Source organism: Charadrius vociferus, unplaced genomic scaffold (assembly GCF_000708025.1).
Source record: "Charadrius vociferus isolate BGI_N301 unplaced genomic scaffold, ASM70802v2 scaffold235, whole genome shotgun sequence".
Taxonomy (NCBI): Eukaryota; Metazoa; Chordata; class Aves; order Charadriiformes; family Charadriidae; genus Charadrius; species Charadrius vociferus.
In genome coordinates, this window is record NW_009648536.1 from 73,365 (window position 1) to 87,152 (window position 13,788).

General features: G+C 34.7%; 1 protein-coding gene across 1 annotated transcript in view; it reads left to right on the plus strand.

Moving 5' to 3' along the window:
- Window positions 1-7,808: 7,808 nt before the first annotated feature.
- CNTNAP4 (contactin associated protein-like 4) overlaps window positions 7,809-13,788 on the plus strand; it is a gene marked incomplete at its 5' end in the record, with an annotated part of 211,049 nt that continues 205,069 nt past the window's right edge. The window contains one exon of the mRNA XM_009885846.1: window positions 7,809-7,926. Within this exon, the coding sequence (XP_009884148.1) occupies window positions 7,809-7,926 (118 nt within the window). The remainder of the gene's footprint in view (window positions 7,927-13,788) is intronic.

Below are 13,788 nucleotides of genomic sequence, written 5' to 3' on the forward strand. Positions count from 1 at the left end.
CTGCTGTGAAGGTTATCTCCTTGATAAATCAATCTTTACATTCACAGAGAAACTGTTACAAAAGCCTAAAGACTTTTCATTTTTTTACCTTGAGCAATCAGCTCCCCTCCTTCTCCCTCCACTCTTTTCCAAAAAGTAGATGAAATGTTTAAACAAAAAACAACAAAAAACCCAACAACAAAGTCAGCCTGGGCCAATCATCAATAAAATTTCAACCTGAAAGGTTAACGTTTTTAAAAGTAGTAAGCAGCCAGCCGAGAATGGTTAGAAAACCTAAGCAAGACAAAACATTGTGATCTTCTATGGCTCCTAAATGCAGTTCAAATGGAATATGTGGAAAAGCCTAAAAATATTGCACAAAATGAACTGAAGAGTGGAAAAGGAAAACACTAGTGGCTAAGAACTGCTTCAAAGAGCTCATAGAGGCATGCATGAAACGCTGCAACTTTTGTAGTTGTTTTTGAACTCTTAGCTACAAACGGGCAGCAGTGGACGCAGGATGAAGAAGTGCTTAGGCTCTGTGAACAAAAAAATCTTATCCCTGGTGTGGAATGATTACTAAAAATGATCGATAATACAGCTTTGGTCACACATTAAGGAAAGGTATAAAATCAAAAGGCTTCTAGGGTAAGGCATAGAGGCAGCTGGTATGTGAAGAATCTGCTACACCTGTGATTCCCTCTACACTATTGCTTGCAAAGCAACACGAGGAGTGGAGTGGGGTGAAGTGGAGTGGCGTGGAGACTCCAAGGCCAAACTCTGTGATAATCCAGCAGACATGGGAATGAGATGGCACCACGGAAGAAAAACAGTGTGAAGGATGGAACAGACTGGAGACACTGCGGCTAAAGCCCTGTGGTAAACTGGGGACTTGAGGACCAAATGGAGCCCTCAAAGGTCTTATAGAACTGATAAACTGCCTACTTGTTACCCTGAGCCAATGATCTGTCACTTTTTTTTTGACAAAATGCTGCCCTTCAGTGAACTTTGCTCATAATAAAGTCACTATAATACCAAAACACTCCTCCATCCCAAAAAGCTACTCGCCTCCAGGGTGCAACCACTCCTCCTTGAGTCTGTGCCCTGAATTTTTCATAAACTATACCTTTAAATGCTAGGCGAGAAAATTTTACACCAATCATAACGAAAGTATTTACGACTAGAGTCTTTCAAACTCCACCTTGAACACAAAAATTAGTACAAAAATAGCCTGAGAAAAGGGGGATGTGAGGGAAGACACTATCGTGGATTTCTGGGACCAGTCGACGGGCTGAGACTCTCTTCCCCCACCATAAGGACACTTGTGGGTAAGATTCAAACACTTGGCTATACCAAGTGCTTCCCCAGGAAACTTAGAAATCTCTATATAGAGTAGTTTTATAACTTAGCACTTTTGTAACCGAGCTATATTGCTAGTATCTTTAGTATTCGCACGTGCTTTGCAGACAGTCGCTATCACCAGCAATCCAAAAGAACTTGTGTATCTGTTGTTTAAATAAACTGCACTGTGTAGGCAGATAGTCATGTGGGTTTTTTCATTGAACGCGACCGAAGCGAGGCCGTGTTAGTTCATGAGCACGACTGGGCGGAAGGTGCAGTCTGCTATTAGTGTATCCAGAACTGTAACAGTTTAATATATTAAATGCGCCTGGACTGATAGTGGTGAGTTGGGCATCACTCAGAATTTAAACCTAGCCACACCTAGCCTCCCACCTCGGTGAGGAGTGTTAGAATGCAAGGGGGTTTATTTTCTGCCAAAACTACTTTGCCCCTTTAACGCAACACGTGGTCAGAAAACAAACGCAAGGGGAAGCATATAGCAGCAACCACAGGCCAGTTTCTTACTGAGTGACATTGCATATTGTGTAGCTAGAAGGTCTGAAACTAACCAGATCTAATTGTCTGTAAATCTATCAACTTGACTTCTCCTCATTATTCTTACCCTCATTGATGAAGAGTTCACCATAGTCAGGATCAGCATAACGGTCAATACCTCTCAGCAAAAGGAGAGGGCCACATCTCTTTTTATCTATGTCACATGAATCTCATTAAATTCAATGAATCTTTTGAAACTAATTATAAGTCTGCACTTGGACTGAAGACTAAATTACCACAATTAACATATTTAAAGGTTCTATTAAGTAAAGTGAGATATGCCCGCACTCCAAGGGAAAATTAAATATCTTCTGTTGCAAACAGTTAGATGAGCATGAGGATATTTGGTCTTCACAGTAACAGAAAAAGGAAAGCTTTGAAGTCCACGTGACTGAATCATAGATTTAATAAATACCTATTGGAAGCTACTTTTTGTGGGACCTTTTTTTGAGGTTTTAGCAAGTACTAGTCCTATTGATAAAATATTTCTCCTATTTTTATGAGCCTCACTCCTTTTCATGAAGTTTTTCATCACAGATATTCACATATTCAAATCTGAATGCATTAATAGCAGCAAAGTTGATCATTCTTAATCATTGCAGCTTCACCTGCATGGAAAAGATGAACATTAATAATCGTCTTACAGAGTCCCAGAGTTATTTTTCTTCTGTTCTGTTCTACTAAACCAGCATTTCCTGCTGTAGTTAGGTAGTCTACTTCTCTGACGATTAGGTGTTTAGTTTCCCCTAATTGAGGAAAGATTGTTAAACTTTCTTTGATCTGTTTTTTTACTGTTGTTTTGTTTGGTTTTCATGTGGCTTAGTGGAACAGATTTTTTTTGTTAACATTAATATGTTTATTACTCTGCTCATTAGGCAATCAGTATTTTCTTTAGGTCCTTGGTAAAGCTGAAGAGGTTAATATTTTTTTAGGGAAGTCCATCATTATAATCTTTTGTCCTTCTTTGTTACCTATGTCTTGCTTTACCTGTTCAACAGTTTATTATGAAATCGGTAGTTCTTGTTTGTTGGAAAGTTTTGAGTAAACTAAATTTTAAGGAAAAAAGTATATACAGCAATATAATAACTGGAATGAATTTAGTTAAAAAGTTAAATAAATGAAATTATACTATGTTAATTTCTGTATGCTCTTGTGTGCGATGTTTTAGTTTGAATTAAGTTATGTTTTAAATAAAGTGAATGTCTTGATGTAATACATGTACTTTTTAGATAATTATCAACAGAATCCTTGTTGTATGTCAGCTTGCAGTAATTAAGCACTGGACTCTGACATTTGCTTATTCAGAATAAATTTGCACTCAAACTGAAATGCATAAAAATCTGTGAGTCTATACTATGAACCAAGGTGAAAAAACAGTAGGTGACAAACAGTAGCCTGTTGCATTCAAATTAAAATCAGTGACCTATAGTCTTGACGTTGCAAAAGAAAAAAGGTTTGTGACTGTAAATGACATCATGATTTTTTCACTACATCGAAATGAAAATATGCACTTATGCATCCTGAAAAAATAAATCCCAGGTTGTCACAATATTCTACTACTTTTACTACTATTTTTATTTTTATTTTAGCAAGCAGCTGCTTTGAACAAAACCCACAAAGTTTATTTGATCAACCACAGTGTTATAAACATAACTGTGATAACTGCTTTACTACATGATATCCTATTTGAACTCCACCTGTTGTAGATCATATGGCACGATCTATGTAAATTATGGTACCAGTGTATGAATAATTTCTTGGTTTACTCTGAATTTGCATAATGAGATAGGATTTGAAGCTGGAAGAGAAATGATAGGCATACTTTGTACATGCAACGCATACAGTTTTATTCCTACAAAATGCCTCAGTTGCTTTATAAATTTGATTAAATATGCACTGGAATTATGCTATATAGAATGGCATGCCCAATATAACTCGAATAACTTTTTGTATTTGGTGATGAAACAGGTAATATATTTTTGTTTATACATAATTTCCCTCATTTACACATTCTTTTTTTTTTTTTTTTACCAGTTGCACTTCAGCTTTTTAGCTCTTATTCCCAGAGTAGTGCCTTTCTGTCCTATTGAATGCTACTCATTTCAGAAACTGTTTTTTAAATAACAACTGTTACAGCTCATGCCAGTATTCTGCTTAAGTCAACCCTAGCATTTCACAATTATTCCCTACTCTTCTCATTGTACAGTTGTTGTACAATAATTCTGTAGGTCTGAGCTTGATTTGATTTGCCAAAAAACCTCTACATCAGCATCACCCAATTAAATACATAGTCTTTCCTTCACAAAGCCTTATTTAACACATATTTTTGTGGACATTACAAAAGCGTATGCTTTGTTTACATCTTTGGGATCCTTAGCTATTGTTTAAAAGAGAAAAAAGATTTATCAAAAAAAAATTTAATAAAAGCTATATGATGCATAGTTTTTAACTAAAATTAATTGTTCTAAAACTCCTATTAGAATAGACCATTTATGTATTTATTTAGCCTGAAGGAGCTATGTGAAGGTAACGTGGGAAAACACTTAATTTAAACAGTGTTTCATTGTATAATATGTCTTCCACTGTAGGTGAAACCACATAGAATTGTCATGATGTACAGATTACGTTTTCATTTGCTTTTATTAAATTTGAGAAACAAGTTGATACTGACCATCTGGTTCCTGTCAATTTCTACAAAGTGTTTTGGATTTAATTCTGGATTTCTTACTAGATTTTGAGTTACATTGTACACTGTAAACTGCAACAAGAACATGTTTTTAAGCAACATGTGCTAAGCTATAAAAAATAAGTTGATATGAAGTTATTTTCCTGAAATAAAGCATAGCAGCTATAGTAAAACAAAAGTATAATTATTCAGAGTAGATGTATTTGTGATGCATTGCTCATTTCTCTTTAATCATTATTGTGTACAGGCAAAAAAATGTCTTACACTGTTAGATTTTGGATACCATCTTGTCTATATTCAACTGTTTATGTTCCTTTCTATTATAAATTGACATTGACATACATTATTATAGGATAAATACCATATAAGTGCTCAATGAGATCTTCTGGGAATATCTCAAAGCAATATATGAGTTTCACAGAATATGTATATTAGACCACCTAGGCAGAATAATGCAGTACTATTGATTCCTTTCTAATTTGTACATTTGGAGGAAATAAGGTGAAAAGTGTAGTAAGCAGAAAAAAATAACACAAAGGCAGCATTCTCATCTATCCAGTGGAAATGTGGGTTTTTTAAAAACCTGCTGAATAAAAAAGTTGTGAATACTTAAACAGCCCCAGGGGTGTTGTAAAAATAGTGTGTCTGCTGTTGTTTATCTGCTAGTGCTTTTAAGTATTAATCACATGGTCTCATTCCTGGTGATTCATTTCGTAACACTTGCCACCCTTCATCAGAAGAACCGATAATATGAAACAAATGAAAGTGATGAGATATTCTACTGTGTCCAGCTCTGGAGTCCTCAGCAGAGAAAAGACATGGGCCTGCTGGAGCAGGTCCAAAGGAGAGCCACAAAAATGATCAGACGCCTGGAACACCTATGGGGAAAGGCTGGGAGAGTTGGGGTTGTTCAGCCTGGAGAAGAGAAGGCTCGGGCAACACTTTATTGTGGCCTTTCAATACTTAAAGTGGATTTATAAGAAAGATGGGGACAGACTTTTTAGCAGGGCCTGTTGCAATAGGACAAGGGGTAGTGGCTTTAAAGAAGATTTAGACTAAATAGAAGGAAGAAATTTTTTACAATAAGGGTGGTGAAACACTGGCACAGGTTTCCCAGAGAGGTGGTAGATGTCCCATCCCTGGAAACGTTCAAGGTCAGGGTGGAAAGGGCTTTGGGCAACCTCATCTAGTTGAAAATGTCCCTGCTCATTGCAGGAGAGTTGGGCTAGGTGACCTTTAAACATCCCTTCCAACCCAAACCACTCTGTGATTCTATGATTCTAGATCATGTACATAGATTTTGGGGAAAATGCCTTTCTATTCTCTCCTTCTAATTTTCATGTTTGTATCTAGTCTTACAATGTAAGCTGTGACATTAGAAGAAGGATCGGTGGCACTTGAAGTGCTCTCTTGCATCAGCAGTGGAAGTAGTTCTCTGTGTGAAACACAGCAGCATCATACTGTTCCCTTTCTGGTGTAGTTAAGACTAATAAGTTCTTTTTATTTTCTGTGCTGTAAAGACATCTTTCACTAATGAGATCTTTTTCTAAGACCTACTAGTGCAATACGTTTGCTCATAAGATGAAATCTTGTTTTCCTTCATTTTTTTTTCTTCTATGCTTATCAGTTGGACAATTTGTCCCAAGTAGCAGACCCTCTTTCACCATTGTAAATCTAATCTGTGCATAATGAAGTGAAAAATGAGCTTGCTGTTAGAAAATAAAGAGTAGTTATAAAACTGCAGTTTGTATTACAGAAGGCTAGAGCAGGAAATAAACTTATGAAAGTAAATCATTTTATTTCTTCCTTTGACATGCAGGAGGTACTCTGAATTTGGTAGAAGTATGGAATAGGTGACCTTATCAAGAAAAAATAAGATATTCTCTTGTTTGTAGTGACTGGATATTATTTATGGTATTTGAGACAATTGTAGCGGTCATGGTCAGTATCAGACCTTATCTTTAGGAAGAGTTTTGCTTAAATAACCAAATGAACCAACTTTAAAAAAAAAAAAAATTGAAGGTGATCAAAAGATCCCCTTGAGGCCTTAATATAAAATTCTTGCCGCTAATTATAAATATCCATACTTATTTAGCAGAAATACTTAATTATCACTGGGTCAGGAAAAGATTTTGTATAAATTAATATTCATTATTTTGATAGTGGAAGTCTAGTAGACAAACAGAAGGGTTAGAAGAAGAAGGACTTGCCTGTGAAGCGTCACTTATCAGATACAGCCAGAGAATGTGTTTGTCCTAAAAAGAACTATTTCATAAAGACTAATGGTTTACATAATTTCCTCTCATTTTCTAAACAGCAGATGCCAACATAGTATAACTAGGCAAAGACTTGCTTATGTGTCTTCTAGTGTTTTAAAATCAGTCTTCTTTCAGCTAAAACTAGAACAGATATTGATTCTTAATTTATATTTTTTCAAATTTATACGGAGAATGAACACGTCCTGTATAGTAATTGAACTGGAGAGGCATTTAACATCCAAAGTATTGATTAGCATTTGCTTGCTTATGCGCCATTGATTGTGAACTGCAGTTAAGACTTCTTTTTCTGAAACACTCAGGTTTCATTCTGTATGATGTTATGACTTGCATACTAATAATTGTGTGACAATGATTTTGTGCTGTGTCTTTAGCAAACATACATACTATTGGCAAAGCAAAAGATTTTCCATTTTGTCATTCTTACAGTGCTTAAAAGGGATGAGTTTATTTATATTTTCATTTGGTTTGTGGGAATTTTGTTTTTTTTTAAAGAAATAGCAGTATTTAATGTGATTGCACATTAAATGTGATTGTACAGACCTGTGCTAACACCAGGTCTAAAGAAAATAAAAAGAATGTGCTGAAGCTGTAGCTTCATGCTACAACCAGGACTAGAAGACACCAGTTGCTATCTGTGTAAATGATAGTGAGTAAGCTCTGAACTGTTTATCAGTATGATCTCAGAAGTTAGGTCAGAAGTGGGCAAGCACAGCCAGTTGAAGAACATAATAAATTATACCCTGGTAGTCTCATGAAATATTGGGTAAAAAAAAAGGAAAAAACGAACAAACCACCAAACCACCACTGCCTCAGTTCCGATGCTTTTATGTACAGTACAGTAAGAGGAAATATTTAGAGATGTATTGCTCTCAGATACAGGGTTGATTCAGGTATTTTTCTGGTGTTCTCTTTGGTTACAGTTTCAGTAAGTGGTGTTCATTTTATTAACCTGAACATGATATTTTTCATTGGCAGATAATTGTGATGATCAGTTGGTGTCTGCTTTGCCTCAGTCATCATTCAGCAGTTCATCAGAGCTGTCTAGCAGTCACAGCCCTGGATTTGCAAGGCTTAATCGAAGAGAAGGTGAGTGCATTTCATTGGTTGATTGATGTTATTTTTTTAAAAGTATTTTTTAAGCATTTTTGTACTGGTGCATGATGTTGAAATGAAACATAGTGAGCGGGTACTGGGTTATTTGGGCTGGAGAGAGTTATGTTCATTGTTTTAAGGAGAGTGGGAAGATAAAACAGTCTCAAAGAATTCATTTTGACATGTAGGCCAGGCTTTCATGGTAGAATTATACTTTCATACACTCATGAACATTTTACTAGTTTTGGTGTAAAGGATTCATCCTCACTGAATGCAAAATCTTCATGTGATTTTCCAGCATAAAATGTAGACAGCTTTGGACATATATTTGTGTCTACTCCTAAAACAAAATCTAAAATTAATTTTGTTTCTTAGCAAGAAAATAATAACATAAATAATCACTTTTCTCATAGAGGACAAATGGAAGAAGTGCAAGTATATGAATGTTGTTGTACATCATTCTCTAAGGAGACAAGGATAAATGCAGATTCCATTCAGAAAGACAGTACCCAATATTCAGGAAATATTTTTGAGGAAACTGTTTTCTCTTTTTTCTGGCAATTTAAAATCTTGATTATTTATTTTTATTTCTTCACTGGGCCTAATATTTTGTTATGCTTATTCACTGACACTGAGGTAAACTACTTAACTGGCATATGGTCCAAATTTTTGCTAAAGTCAAGAAAACTAGCCTGTTGGGTTTTTATTTATGTTATACCTCTTCAAAAATCTTCTGAAAGCTCTGTATCTTTTCTAATTTTCTTTGATATCATAATTAAACATACATTTTCAGACTTTTTGGTCAGTTATGGGACACTTTTTGTTAAATGCAATCAAAGTTTGATAGCATTGTTATTTTTCTCTGACATGTAGCTAAAAGGTTTATACACTTGGATATATGTCAGAGATCTGGAGATTAGCCATTTTAGCTGAAGTTTAGTGGTAACTCAAATTTTATATTTTGTGTCAAGGATACTGTAGGAATGAGAAATTATTATTTTCTTTTAGTTCCTGTAAACATGTTTTCTGTTCCTAATGATAACAGTCTTATATGTTCTGTGTGAAGGTAATCTATTCTGAAGCTTTTTCACAGTATCTGTTAGATTATATAAAATCTGTAAAAAAAATAGAAAAAAATAAACAGTCAAAACATATCACATTAGACTTTATGCTGTTTGTGGTTTATTTGTAATAAAGAATTACATTGAAAGATCATGTGAAAAAATACATCCAAGTATATTGAGCATTAAAAAGATAAAAATTAACTTTGAAATAACGAGAAATCTCAGTCATCAGCCTCATTAGGCAAGTATCCATGAGTTCAGCCATTCCTGTCAGTAACATACTTAAGACATTTTTTATTCCTTTTTTTCCCCAGCATACCAGCAGTAAAACCATTTGGTTTTAACATCACACTATTTATTCCTAAGGAGGAATATATACCTTTAGGAAGGATTTTATTAAAACATGGCAATATGGTGTTATTGGTAAACAATATCCCACTTGTTGACATACCTAAAAATAATACTCAGTTTTAAAATTATGGCTTTAAAAACAGCTAATGTCTGGGTTGAAATGAAAGCAGTTTAGATATCCAAGAGCATATGTTATTGTATCAAGCTATCTTTTTCTGGTGTTTATAAACCAACCATAATCCCCGGTATAGAGTAAGTTCATGGAGGCTATGAAGCTCAACTTCCCATCCATTTGTAAGCTATTTGGGAACATGAGCATGCAGTGGCTGGAGCTCCTATATGGGCTTATAGAAGAGCGAGCTTCTATGGACACTGACTTCTGTTTAATTATTACCCATGAGGAAGCAAAAAAGAAACTCATTCAAAGGTGAAGTCCTGGGAGACCTCACTGAAATATTGTCTCAGGTCACAATCTAATCTTGATAATTCAGCATTAATATAAACAATAAGAACAGTGCTGACTATTTAGAGGCATTCAAACACAGCCATTTCGCCTCATATATTTAATCATTATATTTTATATCAATGTATATAATTGATAAGTATGTAAATTAAATCTTAAGAGTATTTTGCACTGCCAAAAACATTTCCAATCTTGGATCTCTGTGATTTATTGGAACATTATGTGCTGATAGATAGAAACTCTATGGTGAGGAAGGAGTATCCCAATCTGTATAATTAGCCTTGTGTACAAATTTGATGAGCATGAACTTCTATTTTGAATTAAATGCTGATATTAAATAAAATAATATATTGTGGAAGGACTTGCCTTAATTTGAAGTAATAAGCATTCTTGGAATATTAACTAACACATGAGTTCTTATCAAACTGCATATTGGTCCTCCTCAAATTGTACATTTAAAAACTTTTTCCTTTTGTCTCTTTTCGTGTGCTATGAAGTTGTTTGTACCATGTTAACATCTTTTAGATTTATCATTTCCTTCACGTTACTCTGTAGTGTGTGCACACATTAGAAATGCTCATAGATTTACTTCTGGTATCTTTCCGTATCATGTAGATACAAAGCAGCAGGTTGCCTAATTAGAAGATTGCTAGCTTTCTGCCTTCTCGTTCCATGTACCTCAGCTTCACAGTACTAAATAGGGTACCGATTTGAATGTCTTATTCATTTGTCATATTCAAATATTTTGTTGGTTTAATAACTTGTGACCAGACTGTTTGGTTAGGTATCTTTTGGTTCATTCAGACAAAAATCTACAAAACTGTGTAGATGAGGTGAGATGAAGAATTTCTTCAGTCTTCAATAAATTAATCTTAAATAAATTAGTATTAACTTATATTTTCTTTTTTTTTTTTCATCAGAGTAAAGACACAGTAATCTCTATGGAACAAGGAATATCTTTTCTGTATTGACTCTGTATTTAACTCTTTTCTGTGAATTTTCAAGGCAAAACCTGACTATATTTGTAGGTGTTTATAGATGAAAGTTTTATTTGGGTGGAACAAAGAAAATCACTATATGTAAATGGCTATAAAAAAATCAGATTAGTCACACAAGAAATGATTGTTAAACTACATAGACTGGAAAAAGATCCATTGTTAGGACAATATGACTTAGATATTAAGATCACTGTGTTGTCAGTGATCTCATGGAAGCAAGGAACACATCGTTACAGTTTCAAAATAAATTGTCTGATAATTGTAAATAGGTTTGCCTTTATTACAGATAATTCTCTACTTTGAATAAAAGCAAATCTTTCATTTGCCAAAGTTAGTGTTTGGCAGTGACTCTGACCTTCTAACATTCAATTTAGACAAGCAGATTATGGTCCTAGTCCAATAGTATGGTTCTTAAAAAGCTAAAGTCAGGGAAAATTGAACACAATTTAGACAGGAAAAAGTAGTGTTTTTACACAGATTGCTTAGGAGTCAAATTGGTGTCATTCATGAGTCAAAACAAATATGTGTATATGTTGCATGGTTAGAAATTGTTTTAAACGAAAAGAGGGTGGATTCAGACTAAGTATAAAGAAGAAATTTTTTACAGTGAGGTTGGTGAAACACTGGCACAGATTGCTCAGAGAGGTGGTAGGTGCCTCATCCCTGGAAACATACAAGGTCAGGCTGGACAGGGCTCTGAGCAACCTGATCTAGTTGAAGATGTCCCTGCTCGTTGCAGGGGGGTTGGACTAGGTGACTTTTGAAGGTCCCTTCCAGCCGAAACCATTCTATGATTCTATAAATGCAAGTATGCATATATATGCATATATATAACAAATATGCATGTGTATATATATATAAATATGCATATAATCCTATACTGTTCCAATTAGCAAAGAAAAGATAGAAACTAGCAGGGAGTTTGTCAGGAGTGTGGGAAGTTGCACTGAAGAGGGGAATAGTTATTTAACCATATAGCTTTGTGTTTACTAAATGTAGAAAATTAATAGGAAAAATTAAAGGGATTGAGGAGAGAACGCTATAGTTTAAAAACCAAACCAAAAGCCTATAGTTGAAAAAAAACAAACCAAAACAATATGGAGTTTAAATGAAGACATAATAAAAATGGTGATAGCAGAGACAAATTAATAAAACAGTTAACTGCAATTATGCTTCAGCTCTCTGTTTTTAAAGGAAAAGGATAATGTGGTTGAGCTACATGATGACAGAAAAGTTTTTTTTCAGTCCATTAACAGCTATGGAAAGTGATAACATGTAGGAATAACTTGTTAAATGTTCTATAAAATTTTAATTCTTATTAGTGCATTGGTTTCCTGAAACTTTGAAAATATTCAATACTCAAGCACAGCCAACACTCCTGCTAGCTGCTAAAGTAGTTACTGTGACTTCAGCCCTGCTTCCAATAATGAAGAATAAGAAAAGTCAACTAACAAGAATTAAGTAAAAAAATCAAACACAAATAGCAGTCAAATATTTTTAATAGAAAGATAGATCTTATAAACCCCTGATTTAATTATTTGCAGTTACTAGACATAAACGCAGGAATGTAATATATGTGAAATTTGACTTTTGGCCTAATGTTGTATGACTTACTAATTTAAAAAAATAGCACAATATCAATATAGTCCAAATAGATTGCTTAAGATCTAGTTCTCAGAAAGCATTTATCATTACTGTATAATGGTGTTTCCACAGAGGTTCAGAGGAAACTCTAAGGCCAACTCTGTTTGATATTTTTTTTTGATTATATACAAGTCAACTAAAATCATTTATGATGAAATGTGTAATTGACATGAAGATTGGTGAAATAGTAAATAATCATGGCAAAGCAATTATGCAGAGATGCATTAATAAATATACCTGTTGAAAGATGAAGTTTAATAAGGTGAATTATAAAGTGTTTAGAAAGAGGCACAGTCATACTTATCACATAGGAACTCTATCCTGCAAAGTTGTGACTCTGAAATTAATCTGGGGCATGAGCTGAATTAGCGATTCACCATTAGCATAGTCTCTAGCAAAAAGAAGTAATGAAGCTTTTGTGTGTACAAACAGAAGAAAGGAGTTTTTACTGTCCATACAGCTATATACTTTACCACTGAACTGTGTTGTAAAATTCTGGATCCTGAAAAGCCTATTGAAAAACCAAGCTGTTTTTCTACACTGGTTCCACCACTGTGAATAAGTGATACAAAAAAATGCTTAGGGGAGGTGGATTTTTTTATGTATCTTTCCACTTGAGGCTAAAAGTAACAAAAGGGAAAAAAACCCAAACAAAACAAAACAAATTTTCATAAAATTGATAGGCAGTGCATGCTTCTTTATAGGGAGAAATGAGGCATCCCACAACAAGGGAAACAACGGCAAGCATGCAGAGCATGCCTACTACGACTAGTGGTAAGTACCATGTATAACCTGGGCCATCAAGGATGTGCATCTCTCCACTGATTATCAGTAATTTTCACGATGAGTAGCCAGCTGAAGTTTGGCCCTACAGACAGTTTTTCCATCTGCAAATGTAGAAGGTTTCTTGACATGTTATCTCCCAACCTTGATCTGTGGAAGAGCCCCCTGCCACACAGGAAGAAGCCTGTGTCATTGAGGTCAGGGTCTTCTGGTTTTTGTAGTGGTATCAATATTTCACACTGCTTGTGCATACACAAAGTCCTCTCATTCACCACTCCAGTCCCACTGGAACAGGTTTATTAATGGATTGTGAAAAATTATACCCAAGAATTCAGGCCTTCTTTTGAATTAATGAACTTTTGTAACTTTACAGGTAAAAAATTCACAAGACAGTTGCTCTACAAGAGTACACATACCCATGGAAGAGCCTTGATATTTGGGCAGCTAAATGAGCTGGACAGGGATTTGGCTGTGATTGCCTTGCCCCATATTCACAGCAATTACTTGATTATAATACGACAGAAGAAAATTGAATATAGAAGCTGTTAAGTAG